Source organism: Crocodylus siamensis, chromosome 1, assembly GCF_052110815.1.
Source record: "Crocodylus siamensis isolate JL-2025a chromosome 1, ASM5211081v1, whole genome shotgun sequence".
NCBI lineage: Eukaryota > Metazoa > Chordata > Crocodylia > Crocodylidae > Crocodylus > Crocodylus siamensis.
Genome location: NC_143395.1, coordinates 121,550,359 through 121,564,142, shown reverse-complemented (window position 1 = coordinate 121,564,142; position 13,784 = coordinate 121,550,359). Strand labels below are relative to the sequence as shown.

The window sequence follows — 13,784 nt, the reverse complement described above, 5'->3', positions numbered from 1 at the left end:
ACATTATGTACCTGTAAGTTACATCCAAATTTAATATATCTAGGACTTACGGAAGAGGAATTTATAATGTGGCAAGGAAATTCTTTAGATGTCAGAATTACGTTTTGAATTACAGTAATTGCTTTTGTTATTATTCTTTTGCAAAACTGACTAATGTTATTGATATTACGTGCAAACTTCCCAGTTCATCAAAACACTTTTCTCTTGGGTTCTGTGCAAACGTCCTGTAGCATTTGGAGCATTTCTGGTACCTATAAATACAAATATGACTTCACCCGGAAGAGTCTCCAGTTATGTTTTAAAACGGAAATGCCACAATGTGCAATTTGTCAGCTCTCTGAGGGGAGAGACTTGTTAAGTTCACACGATTATTTTATAAAGTAAAACTAATCTGACACTGTATGGGAATTGTGTTTCTTAACCTCTTGTTTTTCTACTAGTGTAAAGAACACGACTTGGCCATGATTAACCAGCTGCTGGAAGATCCTGAGTTGACAGCAGAGAAATACAGAAAGTGGAGGAACACAAACAATATGTTGGTCCAAGATATCTATCAGCAGCAGGAAGTCTTGTATTTGCCAGAGGAGATTAGGAAAGAGGAAGAGATGAACCCACCACCTTTCATTGGGAACTCTCTCTGAGGAATTGCACGTGCAGCACATGACAAGATTTCTCCCCATCTCTCTTCATTTAGTGAGACTTTAAATTTGCTATACTTTCAGGTTTTGTTTTTTCAAGTGCTTATGTCATTCTCTGGAAAAGAAAACAACTCATTCTTCAAAGCATTCCCAGGTATTAAATAAAACAAAACAAACCCTACTGTGGTGCACACCCGAGAAGAATGCTGCATGAAGCAGAGAAGAAATGGAGTTACATTCCAGAATAGCCAACTTTTCAGAAGACTCATACTGAACCTGGAATACCTGGAAGTCACAGAAAAATGTACATATTGTAGATATTAAATACTTGGGGTAATTGTACCCACCTAATCTATTGATGAAAGAATTTTATTAAGTTATAATAATCTGAACAGTACTGTATATACTCCTCTATTACTACATCTTGGCTCTTCAAGATGATAACTACAAATAAGTTGTACTTTCATTTCTACCTACACTCATTTTGAATGCATTTCAATTTTAAACAGAGATTTCTGTTTTCTTATTTCTATTTCAGACCATCTTCAGGCACAGAGTCCATGTTCTGCTTGACACCATAAATATTTTGTGTGGGCAGACAAGGCCAAGAATTGTTTCCTGTGCTATCTGGAAAGGTTCTTTTAATGTGTTTCACTGGCAAATAAACTGCTCAGCAGTGTAGAAACCCTGTGTTGTCTTAAGTTTTAACTTTTTAATGGTGTATAGACTTGGTGAGGGTTCTATGCTGTTTTATGTTTTAGGCAGTAGTGAATATGTAAGGTACAAGTTTGTTTCAAATGCACAGTCAAAAAAACCCAACAAAGAATCTAGATCCCAAAGCAGATGATTAAACATCATTATTTGATGCAGCATGGAAAATATAAACCATAATGGGCTATATTTTTGTAAATGTGTATCACCTTATGGCTTATATGAACATGGACATATACTATATATATATGATTGTATTTATGTATTTATATGTTCTGGATTTCTCTCTCTAGATAGGACTACATTTTATAGATAAGATAGCTTATTTGTTGATTTCAAGTGAAATATTTGCACAGATTTCATGGTCAAATCTTCTTCTTCTATATATGGAGCACATCATAACTCCAAAGACAGAGTTATATTGGAAGCTCCATTGTTAGCATTAATTTGACCTCCTTGCTTCTGTCTTTTGATCTGGGTATGAGATTTATCTAAAAATGTTGCTGTATAATCAATATTAGGAAAATATTTTTTCTGGAAAATATCATTACTCCAGGCTGCATACTTACATGATATATAAACAAATAGCACTTTAAAATTTTTGCTCCAATGTCATAATTTTTTACCTAACTGTGCCCAGAACAGGGTATGCTTTTGAATCACAACTTGGCAATGTGCAATATATTTTGATCTGCATGTTTGTATATGTTATTTTACAGAGCTACTGAATTTTAAGAATAACCAATCATGAACCCAAGAACTGGTATACAGTATAGTACATATGTGCACTCCAGTTAGCCAGTGTGTAAAGCTATTCTTATGAATACTTGCATACATATTACTGGTTGAAATGGAATACAGTGTAAACACCAAAAAATAGAAACAGATAGATTTACTTATTTTAACCACCATGTGCTTTAGCAGAATTTTGATTATGAAAATAATTGTACATACCTAATTCCTGGAAACACACAGGATCTGCTCCATCACTAGTCTGAATCAAAGATTAAGTGTTTCATTACTTAGCAATTAGTACTTGTAAATCAAAGCAGAATCAGAACTTTATGGGGAGTAGGGTGTTCAAACCAAACTGTAGGGGATGAATGGGGAGTGTGTGTGTATGTGTGAGTGAGAGACTTTTGATTTTTAAAAAATCTTTATTATGTAGGTATTAAAACTAATGGTGAAAGTGCAAAGGTATGTGGCCCTCTGAGGGGCTATGCATGAAAAGGTCATTAGCAACAAAAATACCATGTGAGCAGAGATTGATACCCCTCCTCCATGCCTTTCATGGGGTTACACATGTAGGACCAGCTGTCTGTCTTTCACTTTCCAGAGGTAATAACTCAGCACAACACAAATTGGTCCACATTTTCTTGCAAGGTGAAGTTTCTAAATTCAAATGTGATGCATGTCTGGACCCGGAAACAGAAGAGTTGGAGTGCATCATTAGAGCCAGCTCCTCCAAGCCAGTTTCTGTGGCTTTTCAGAGTTCCTGTCTTGGCCTGGTTTAGCATGAAATTGGCCAGGCAGATTGCACACCCCTTGGCTCTTGGTACTGGATAGAGGAGATGTACATAGTCTTGTAAAAGTCCAAGTCCAGAGTGCCAAAGAGGGTGCTGAGGGAAGTGAAGAATGGCTGTAGCTGGGGGCAGTCCAGGAAGGTGTAGAAGAAAGTCTCCTCCACCTCCTTTTCACAGAATGGGCAGGCCATTGATGCCACTGGGTCTAAGTGGAAGACAAAAGTGCCCGTGGCCAGGGCTCCATGCAGCAGCTACCACTGGAGGTGTCCAGTTACCTTTGTGATGGGTAGCTTGTACAGGGTGCAACAGGCTGGGTGGGTTTGCTTTTGTGTTGCTGCTGTTAGGTGCCATCTCCAAGTCATGTCAGGGTAAGTGGCAAGGACACAGGCATGATGCACTTTGTCTATGTGTACAGTACCTTCTCAGACAGGATCTCAAGCTAAATTCCACTACTATTCTTGTTAGGCACAGGGAGGGACAGCAGGGTACTGGGCCCATCATTCTCACTGCAGTCCACAGTGGAAGAGACAGGTCTGTCACTGGTGAGGGCTTGTTGTGTGCAGAGATGGTCTTCTAGAGCAATAAGTGTATTTGTGGGAAAGGCATCTTTCACTCCAGCTGAGATGTGCAAAGCAAAATGGACAGAATGAAAGCCCAGCCAGTCAGCTAGAGCTTTGGCTGAGAGCCAGAAAGGCTGAGATGACTGGAAGAGGCAGGTATGTTTGATGGTGTACAACTGGATGAAGGAAGCAATGAGGCTTCAGGAGGTGAAGCTTGGTGCCCCCTGTTAGAAGGCCAAGTTATGGACCAGGGGCTCTTATAGTGACTTTGGAAATTGCAGAAACCTACCCTGCGGTTTCAGTCAGAGATAGGCCCACCTGGCCCAGGCAAGGCTGTGGTAGAAGCATGAGCATGGCAGGTGCTCCAGCCAAGGTGATCAGGATCCAAAAGGAATGGTTCCTGATCAAGGTTGATGTCCCTCACCAATGCAGGAAAGCAAAGGTCAGCTCTTGCCAGGGGAGGCATTTCCAAGCAAAGAGCACTTGCTGAAGGGCTTGCTGGCAAAAGGCAGCCACCCTAATCACCTGGTTGATGAGACCCTGGCTTCTCTTGCTGGTGGGTAGGTAGGACAGTTCACTGGAGCAAGTGGTACCCATTACAGAAGTAGTCCAGGAGGACCTTGTGAATTCTTTCAAGAAGGGTCATTGGTGGATCCAGGATGGTGTACCTGTGCCGCAGAGTAGGAGCTTCCAGGTTGTTGATGATCAAGATTGGTCATGGCAGGAGAGATTGGGCAGATGCCAGGGCCACCACAGGTAGTTGTGCCTCAGCCTTCTCAAGAAGGCTTTCCCAGTTCTTGGCTAGATAGTCAGGAGGGCCTAGGAAAATGCCCAGAGCTTTGAAGCCATTGTGACATCAGATAGGGCCTCCAGGCAGGCCTGGGGGCTGAGTGTTGGCTCTGGTGCTTGGCAGTAATGTGTGACTTTTGGCCCAGTTGATACAGACTGAAGAGGCACAGTTGTAGGCCCAATGACATTCAATCAGGGAGTGGTCATCATCCTCACTTTTCTCAAAAACAGTCACATTGACATATGCTGTCACCTTAACTGAGGGGCCAGCAGGGGAAGGAGGGAAGAGGAAACAGAGAGAGACAGAGAGAAATTAGGCAGGGGGGAAGCTCTGAGCTCAGTGCATCGGTACTTTGGGCAGTGTGGTCATCTGCCAAAGTTTAGTAGAGGGTAGCTCTGTTTTTCACTATGTAAGTTCCATTAAAGCAAGGCTTCTGTAATGCACACATTAGTGCAGAGAGTGGAAATGAGACACACAATGAGGAAGGCTATGGTCAGGTTGGGATCAGAAGCCAGGGAACAAGGCTGGACTTGGGATGCTATCACTACCTCAGGTTTGAAAGCAGGGAGTAGGTTTGACTGCAAAGTTAAAGTTAGTATTGGGCTATGGAGATGGCAAACTGAGACTGGCTTGGGGTTGGAACTGCATGGCAATGATTAATAGGGGAAGCAAAGAGAGAGAAAGAAAAAGAATAAAGACCAGAGTTTGTTCTGTTTATCTGGTGTCTGTGTGATCCCATTCCCTTCTTGAGTCCTGGAAAAACTATGAATGTGCCTGCTTTTGCACTGTACCTTCAGCTTAGCCTTAGTACTACATCAGAAAAAGCAGTGGGGAGGAGGTAGCCTCAACCACCTCGTGCATTAATGTTTTACATGTCTTGAGTAGGATGGAATAGAATCATGCTCAGACACCAAACATGGGGAGTAGGGTCTGGGTCTGAGCCTCCACGAGTCTGGCTAAAAAAAATTCAGTGTTTCTGGAAAACCTCACACATGGCAAAGAAAGTTTACCCAGTTCCAAGGAGAAGTCCTAGATTTACGTTATACAAATAAACTCACAGTTTAGCCCAGTGAGCACATGCTTTTACTAATAGTGTGTATGTGTGCATACACAATAGCCTGTGCTGTGTATTTTATACATTGGTTTTGTTTTATAAAGCACTGCATAAATGCTCATGGATTGACAAAGCCAATGCAATTGTTTGCGAATAAACTATATTGCACTGCTGCCCTGTGCACCGGGTAAGAGGGTTTTTTTAACTCTTGATATTTTGACAACTATATTGACAACTATTTGAGTGTCTCTCACATCATCTTGTTAGAACAAGGAATTCTGGACACAAGATAACTTTCAGGCAGCTGTTTGATCTTGGGCAAAACCCCTCTGTTTTGAAAAAGTAAATTTGCTGTACATTTGAGTGCAGCTTTTGTAGCTTATCTTCTACCCCTTCAGATACTTTCTAGGTCATCTGGACCCAAAGGAAATACAAAATATGGAGAATGTGAAGTGAATATAACATCAAAATATGACTTAGTTGAAGGGAAATATTGTTAGCTGCGACTGTAGGTCTTTCACCTAGTCCAAAAATATCACAGTTAAAGTAAACCAAAATGAAAGCAACTTAAAAGTGTAAATTCACCCCAAAACACGGAAGGGACAAGTCTTATATGAATGGGCATGTAATTGTTAATCACCGTAGTATAAAAAGTTAGTTAGCTGTGTTAATTCCAAATCTGGCAGAAGAGAGAGAGACTCCATATTGACTAATAAAACTGAGTCAGAGATGCATAACCTTTCATGAGCAAAAAACAAAAGCTTATGGATCTTTGATTCAGTTAGTCTATAATGTACATCTCTACCCTGCCTTCTGCCTCATGCTGGTATGAGACACCAAAAAGCACTGTATCCTTTCCTGTAAGAGGTGTTTGCAAGAAAGGTTCAAAGGTATGAGTATGGCATGGCACTGGTGCTAAATCTACCAGTGAATTATGCATAACACTGCAAATTAATACCTACCGAAATGTTCATAGAATCATAGAAATTAAGGGCTGGAAGGGCGCTTGAAAGACTCCAACCTCCCCTGCTCTGGGCAGGAATACTGCTGAGCTCAAATGATTCCAGCAAGGTGTCTGTCCAGTAGGGTTGTGCGAAATGGGCCCTATTCAATTTGCAATTGGCCCAAATTGGGGCCAGCGCTTCAATTCATTGATTTGGATCACTGTCCTTGATTTGACTCAGCCGAATCTGAAGATTCAATGCTGATTCAGAGAATCAGTGATTCGGACATAGACATAGTTTTAAATGTTTTTTCTACATACCTCAAGGTACTAGGCGCAGCTCGTGAATGTTGCAATGCTGGGGTGGATGAAGTGTCCCACAGGAATGCAGGGGAACCCCCGCATGCTTAGTGATGAACCCGGAAGTAGACCGGCTTGGCGATCAAGCACGGGGTGACCCCAGGTGCCCTTCCCAGATTGAGGAGGCATCAGTTGCTGAGCCGGGAGGGGCAGCTGGGCTCCCCAGTGCAGTCTCTGGTGGACCCGGAAGTGGACCGAAAGTGCTTCTGCTCCACTCCTGGGTCTGCTGCCAAGTGCGCTGGGGAGCCCCCTGCACTTCTGTGGGACTCTCCAGGCGTCCCAGCATCGCAGCATTCATGAGCCAACTGCTACCCAGAGGTACGTAGAAAAAACATTTAAAGCTGTGTTTATGTCCAAATCACTGAATCTCTCTGAATCGATTCGGAGGGTTCTGATTCAATCTGGAGAGATTATAAAGGGTCCTCTGATTTGATTCAAATTCAGAGATTCTGAAACTGGGCTGAATCTCTGCTGAATTGAATCAGGGACTGAAACTTCACACAGTCCTACTATCCAGTCTGTTCTTGAAGTTTTCCAAGGTTCAGGACAGTACCACCTCCTTGGGAAGTCTATTCCAGATTCTGGTCACCCTTACAATAAATAGTTCTTCCTTGCATCCAACCTGAAACCATCCTCTAACAGTTTATGGTCATCACTCCTTGTTCTCCCTTGTGACACCTCAATGAACAGTTTTTTCCCAGCTCCCAATATTTCATCCTTTACATACTTACAGATTGTCACCAAGTCCCCACTCAGTCTTCTCTTCCCTGGGCTGAACAGTCCCAGATCCCTTAGTCTTTCTGCATAAGGTTTGTCCTCCAGACCCTTAATCATTCTTGTGGCCCTTCTCTGGACCCTTTCAAGATTCTTTTTTGAAGTGCAGAGCCCAGAACTGGACACAGTACTCCAGCTGGGGTCTCACTAGCACTGAGTAGAGAGGAAGTAGAGAGAAATGTCATGCTATTCTATCCCATGGATACTGTTTGATATATTTTTCAGGAAAACATTTGGAAATGTCTGTATAAATATACTTTTTATCATTATTGTTATTGGTAAAAACACCTGCCTTAGTACTTTTTGTCCAGCTCTACAGAGCTGGAAAAAGTGGGAAACTGGAGCAGATAAATTATAATATTTCTACAATGTGTCAGTTCTTCTGGAAATCAAGGATGTCTCAGTTTCAGTGTTTCAGATCTTGTGAGCTATCAGCGCTAGAAATGAACGTTGTAATTCACTAAGAAGGGAGGGATTCCCTATTCTGTGTATATTTTTTCCATGATTCTCCATAATGATTCTTAGATACTGGACTTCCAAACTATGTTTGGTTTGGAGTTGAATGACATCATCCTGTGGAGGTCATTCAATTCTGCAGGATGTTGAGGGGAAAGAAAACACCTACATGATACCTGGTTGTGATGTGTGCATTTTTAATGGCTGCTAATTTAAAGCTATGTAGAATATTGGAATGACTCTTCATTGGCACAATCACTGAGTACAGTGTAGATGAGCTAGTTAAAAAAGCGCAAGTTAAGTGCAGTTTGTTACGTTTACACATACGTGGTTGCGTGTGTAATGTGTTTAGTTTACAAGCTTATTGGTTTTTAAAAAGTTTTGAAATGGTGGGTAATACACTGTAAAGCACTTCTTTATTAGGAATCACCCTGTGTTGTACTGAAATTTTTGGAGCAAGAATGACAATTTGCAACGGCAGTGCGCGCTTGCTTCATTTTAAGAAAGGGTAAGTTCTTATAACAGGAAACCTGGTGGTTTTTCTTCTTTTCTAGTACTAAAACCAAAGTGGGACTTCCTGTTTTATGTGGGACATTTGCAAGCAGCGTGTATTGTAAAATAACGAGCATGACATTCATGAATGCTGAGCAATATATTGAAATTTGGTCTGCTTGAATCTATTGAATTTAGAACTCATGCTTTCCATATACCGGGCAACCTTATAAAAAGAATGTTCTATGCTTAAAATGAAATTATTGCTTCTTTGTATAGGGGTAATATGGGTCAAGTTAATCAGAACTTAGAATTTCAATGTTTCAAAAGTGGGCTTTTTTATTATTTTAGTTTGGAGCACAGGCTAAAATTGTACAAATCTCTTCTGGAAAGGACATTCCAGAAATGTTTCATTTGGGGAAAAACTACACTGTTTCATTTTAAATCATACCTATGAGCCCTCCCCACCCCACAAAAAGAAAAAGAAAAAAAGAAAGAAAGGAAAAGGCTAAACAGAACAAGTTTTGATTTGGCCAGTAACCAGGCAATGGAAACCTGCATGTCATTCATCAAAAGGTCATCAAAACCAGTATGTTTCCATGAAAGAAACTTTTTTTCCCACAAATCAGCATTTTCCACTGAAAACCTATTTCATCGCAAAATACTTGACTAACAGTGAGACCAAGGCTTATCCACAACTAAGGTCCTATTTTGGACAGAGTATGGAGATTAAGTAGATATGGGCCTTTTGGTGAAACTCTGTACAGGGAAGACTTTTCCCACAAGGTAATTAGAGTACATTATTTGCCTGATCAAGGCATTCAGAAACACCTGAGTTCTGCTGTTTGCTGCATCCTTGGGCCTTATAGGAATTATTGTAGCTCTTTGAAGTTTTCATTTCTTTCTCCCTTTCGGTCACCTAAACATGAGGACATAAAAAATGTCTCTCTTACATACTAGCATGAATTAGTCCCTGATCTTTGCCTGCAAACTAAATAAGTCCTTGATCTTTCAAATTCTTAAACAGATGAGTAACTATTTACAGAAAGTGGAATGACTAAATAAAGCTACTTACATGCATAATTATAATACCAAGTTCTGATGTAGGCTTTTTACAGTGGTTTAACAAGCAGAGTTGTCACCCAGGGCAAAACCTGCAGGAGAGCAAGGTGGGTGGGTGGAGGGGGGATGTGCTGGTACTGAGAACAGGGGGTGCAGCTGTCGTACCCAAGTTGGGACCTTCTAAATAGGCCCCAGCTGAGCTATTGCTGCTGCAGCCTTGTGCTCTATCTACTCTGGTTGTTAATTAAAGCAGCAGCAGTGCTGGGGGTTGTTTGGAGTTTCCTGCAAGGGTATACTACCAGGGTGAGGACTCTGGGGAAGGTGGGGAGGACATTCTGGTGTCCCTCCTAACTTGGTGCCTGGGGTGGGTGCCCCTGTTGCCCACACCTACTTACACTACTTTTTTGTATAAGTAGATCTCAAGCATTGTGTTAGAAAATGGTTGGCATTATTATCTTCACTTTAGAAATGAAGAAACTGAAGTAAATAGTACTGAAGCAATTTACCTAACAGCATCCTTCAGGCCAGGTATAAGAGCAAAAGTAGAATCCAGGTATCTGCAGGTATCCCTGAGTGCTCTAGCCATTAGTAAAGTTAATAGTTTTCATAGATTTTTCATAGACATCAGGGCTGGAAGGGACCTCGGGAGATCATCGAGTCCAGCCCCCTGCCCAAAGGGCAGGAAGTCAGCTGGGGTCATAGAATCCCAGCAAGATAAGCATCCAATTTACTCTTGAAGGTGTTCAATGTAGGTGCTTGAACCACCTCCAATGGCAGACTGTTCCAGACCTTGGGGGCTCGGACAGTAAAGAAATTCTTCCTTATGTCCAGCCTGAAACGGTCTTGCAGGAGTTTGTGACCGTTCGACCTCGTCATCCCTTGGGGCGCTCTGCTGAACAGATGTTCCCCCAGATCCTGGTGGTCACCCCTGATAAACTTACAGGTGGCCATCAGATCACCCCTGAGCCTGTGCTTTTCCAGGCTAAAGAGTCCCATGGCTCTCAGCCTATCATCATAAGATCTGTTTTCCTGACCTCTGATCATGCGCGTGGCTCTCCTCTGGACTCTCTCAAGCTTCTCCACATCCTTTTTGAATTGTGGAGCCCAAAATTGGATGCAGTACTCCAGCTGCGGCCTCACCAAGGCCGAGTACAAGGGGAGAATGATGTCCCGGGATTTGCTCGAGAAGCATTTATGGATGCACGCCAGCATTTTGGTCGCTTTACTAGCCGCAGCATCGCATTGGAGGCTCATGTTCATCTTGTGGTCAATGATGACCCCCAAGTCTTTTTCTTCTGTAGTGCTAACCAACGTAGCACTGCCGAGCCTATAAGGGTGCTGCAGGTTTTTCCTCCCAAGGTGGAGAACCTTGCATTTTTCGGTGTTAAACACCATGAGGTTCTCGTCTGCCCATTTGCTGAGCTTGTCCAGGTCAGCCTGGATCACCCGCCTATCTTCTGGCGTGGATGCTTTGCCCCAAAGTTTGGTGTCATCGGCGAACTTGGCCAGTCCACTCCTGACTCCAATGTCCACATTGTTAATGAATATGTTGAACAGTATGGGTCCAAGGACAGAGCCTTGAGGGACCCCACTGGTTACAGGGCACCATGATGAGTGACTGCCATCAATCACAACCCTCTGGGTCCGACCACGAAGCCAATTTCCCAGCCAGCGGATCGTGGTGGAGCCAAGGCCACAACTGGGCAGTTTGGCCAAGAGGTGATCATGGGATACCAGATCAAAAGCTTTTTTGAAGTCAAGATATATGACATCAATCTCTTCTCCCTTGTCCAGGTGATAGGTCACCTGGTCATAGAAGGAAATGAGATTGGTCAAACAAGACCTACCCGCAACAAACCCGTGCTGGCTATCCCTTAGAATGTTAGCCTGGGCCAGTCCCTCAAGGATGGCCTCCTTAATAAACTTTTCTAAGATCTTCCCCAGGATAGAAGTCAGGCTAATGGGCCTGTAGTTAGCCGGATCCACTCTCCTCCCTTTCTTGAAGATCGGCACCACATTGGCCTTCTTCCAGTCTTCGGGCACTACACCAGAGCACCAGGAGTTTTCAAAGACCCGTGCCAGGGGCTGGGCTATGACGCTCGCCAGCTCCTTGAGTACCCTGGGGTGCAGGTTGTCAGGGCTGGCTGACTTGAAGGTATCCAGCTTCTCAAGGTGTTCCTTCATGAGGTCAGCATTGATGGAGGGTAGGGGATCCCCCTCACCCAGATTTCCCTGTCCCATAGCAGGCATGGGCATCCCGTGTGACTGATGAAAGACTGATGCAAAGTACCTATTTAATAGGTTGGCTTTTTCCTGGGCATCAGTTGTCAGTTGCCCCATCTGGTTTAGCAGGGGTCCAGCATTGCCCTTGCTTTTCCTCTGGCTCCCCACATACCTGAAAAAGGACTTTTTGTTGTCCTTGATGCTTGTAGGTAGTTGGAGTTCAGTTGCAGCCTTGGCTTTCCTGGTTTGCTCCCTGCAGGACCGGACCAGCGCGGAGTAATCCTCCTTGGAGGTGAATCCCGTCCTCCATCCTTTGTAGGCTTTCCTTTTTAGCCACAGTAGGTCCACTAGGTCTCTGGAGAGCCAGGGGGGCTGCTGTGCCTTCTTGCTGCCTTTCCTCCGTGTTGGAATAGAGTTAGCTTGTGCACTGAGGATCGCTTCCTTGAGAAGCAACCACTCTTCTAGTTATTTACTATGTGTAAATTTAAAGAATTATACTTATGCTCAGAGTTTTCTGAGTATAGCTCAATAAGCATTGGGTGCATCTACATGTGTATTTGATCTGAGATCAGTTTATTTGCAAGTAAATGCTCCCAGGCAGGAGTCTCCATGTGCAGGGCTGTGGCAGCAGATTTGCTGCTCTTAGCACCAAACTGTTGCCATTTTCAGTGGCCCTGCAATGGGTCCCTGCTGCCACTGTGGGGCAGCTTGATGCTCTGGCTGCAGCTTCCAGGAGCCATCTTGAAAAGCCAGCCCCGCTCTCTGCTCCCTGGCCAGCCACTTCCCTGGCCAGGAGCAGCATGCACAGTGCAGAGACAGCACACAGCAACTGTTTCCTCACTACCTCTGCCTCCCTGTACTATGAGTGCTCCAGCCCCTGCCTCTGGCAATGACAACCAGTACCCAAGGCTCCTGCTGGCCCATGGCTGTCTGGGCCCTCCTGACTCCCCTCCCCCCCACAAACTGCTTTCCCAGCTGCAGCATGCCATCTCAGGGCTGCCGCCACCACGCAGCTGCCTCCCAGACCTTAGGCAGGTATGTCAGCGATGGGCTGCTGGATGCCAGTGCTGGCACCACCCTTTCCCTATTGGGTTTCCAGCTCCACTGCCTCTGGGCCCACTGGGCCAGCCAGGACTGGTGGCTGCATGTCATCCAGCAGACCTGGGACTATAAGCAGTGGCTGGGGGTATTCCAGATGACCCAGGCCACCTTCTGGGATCTCTTGGGGAAGCTCCAGCCACATCTGGAGTGGCAGGACAGCAACATGTGGCCACCCCTCCCCACAGATGCCCGGCTGTCCCTCACCCTGCTCAAGCTGGCCACACCCATCAGCCTCCACTATGTGGGCCATCTCATTGGGGTGGGCAAGGTCACTGCTGGATAGGCCATTCTGGAGGTGTGAGGCATCCTCCAGGATGTGCTGGGGCCCACTGTGCTTCGGGGCATGACCCCCTGGTGGTGGTAGCAGGGTTCCATGCCCTGGTCTTTCTCCAGTGCTTCAGGGGGGTGGACAGGACTCACATCCCAGTCATCTGTCTGCCCCACAGTGACTGCTCCTATTACAGCCGAAGGGGCTTTCACTTGGTTGTGCTCCAGGCCACCGTGGACCACCAGAACACCTTCATGATTGTAAGTGCTGGCTGGGCGGGCAGTGTTCATGATGCCCGCATGTTACACGACTCTGCCTTGCCAGCCCTGGTGGAGAGTGGCTGAATCATGCTAGGGATGCAGGACCTGCAGCTGGGTGCTGTGGTGGTTCCACCCCTCCTCATCAGGGACCCAGCCTACCCACTTCTGCTCTCACTTCTGCTGCCCTACACCAGCTAGCTGGATCCCCACCAGGCCCACTTCAACTGGTGCCTGGGTTGGACCTGCAACCTGTTGAAGTGCGCCTTCAGCTTCCTCAAGAGACACTGGTACACCCTCATTGTCCTCCTTGAGTTTGCCAAGGCCAACATCCCCCAAGGGATTGTCATAGCCTGTGTGCTACATAACAGCTGTGAGGCCCAGGGGGAGCTCTTCCATGAGGCCTGGGTGGAGGAGGCGCAACAGGCAGAGGGCATCTGGCAGCAGGAGCACCACTTGTGCTGGCAGCGATAGCAACAGCAGCGAGCCCTCCCCGCTGAGGACCTGGGCAGGCTGCACAAACTCCCAGGGTCCTGGCTGCGAGAGGTCCTGGCTGACCAGCTTCTTCTGCA

At 45.1% G+C, this 13,784-nt stretch overlaps 1 protein-coding gene across 2 annotated transcripts in view; it reads left to right on the top strand.

Annotated features, from left to right (window-relative positions):
* IPCEF1 (interaction protein for cytohesin exchange factors 1) overlaps window positions 1-2,470 on the top strand; it is a 99,241-nt gene extending 96,771 nt beyond the window's left edge. For both annotated transcript variants that reach the window (XM_090041610.1, XM_090041615.1), the window contains one exon: window positions 441-2,470. In XM_090041610.1, the coding sequence (XP_089897736.1) occupies window positions 441-641 (201 nt within the window). In that variant the 3' untranslated portion in view covers window positions 642-2,470. The remainder of the gene's footprint in view (window positions 1-440) is intronic.
* Window positions 2,471-13,784: the final 11,314 nt, after the last annotated feature.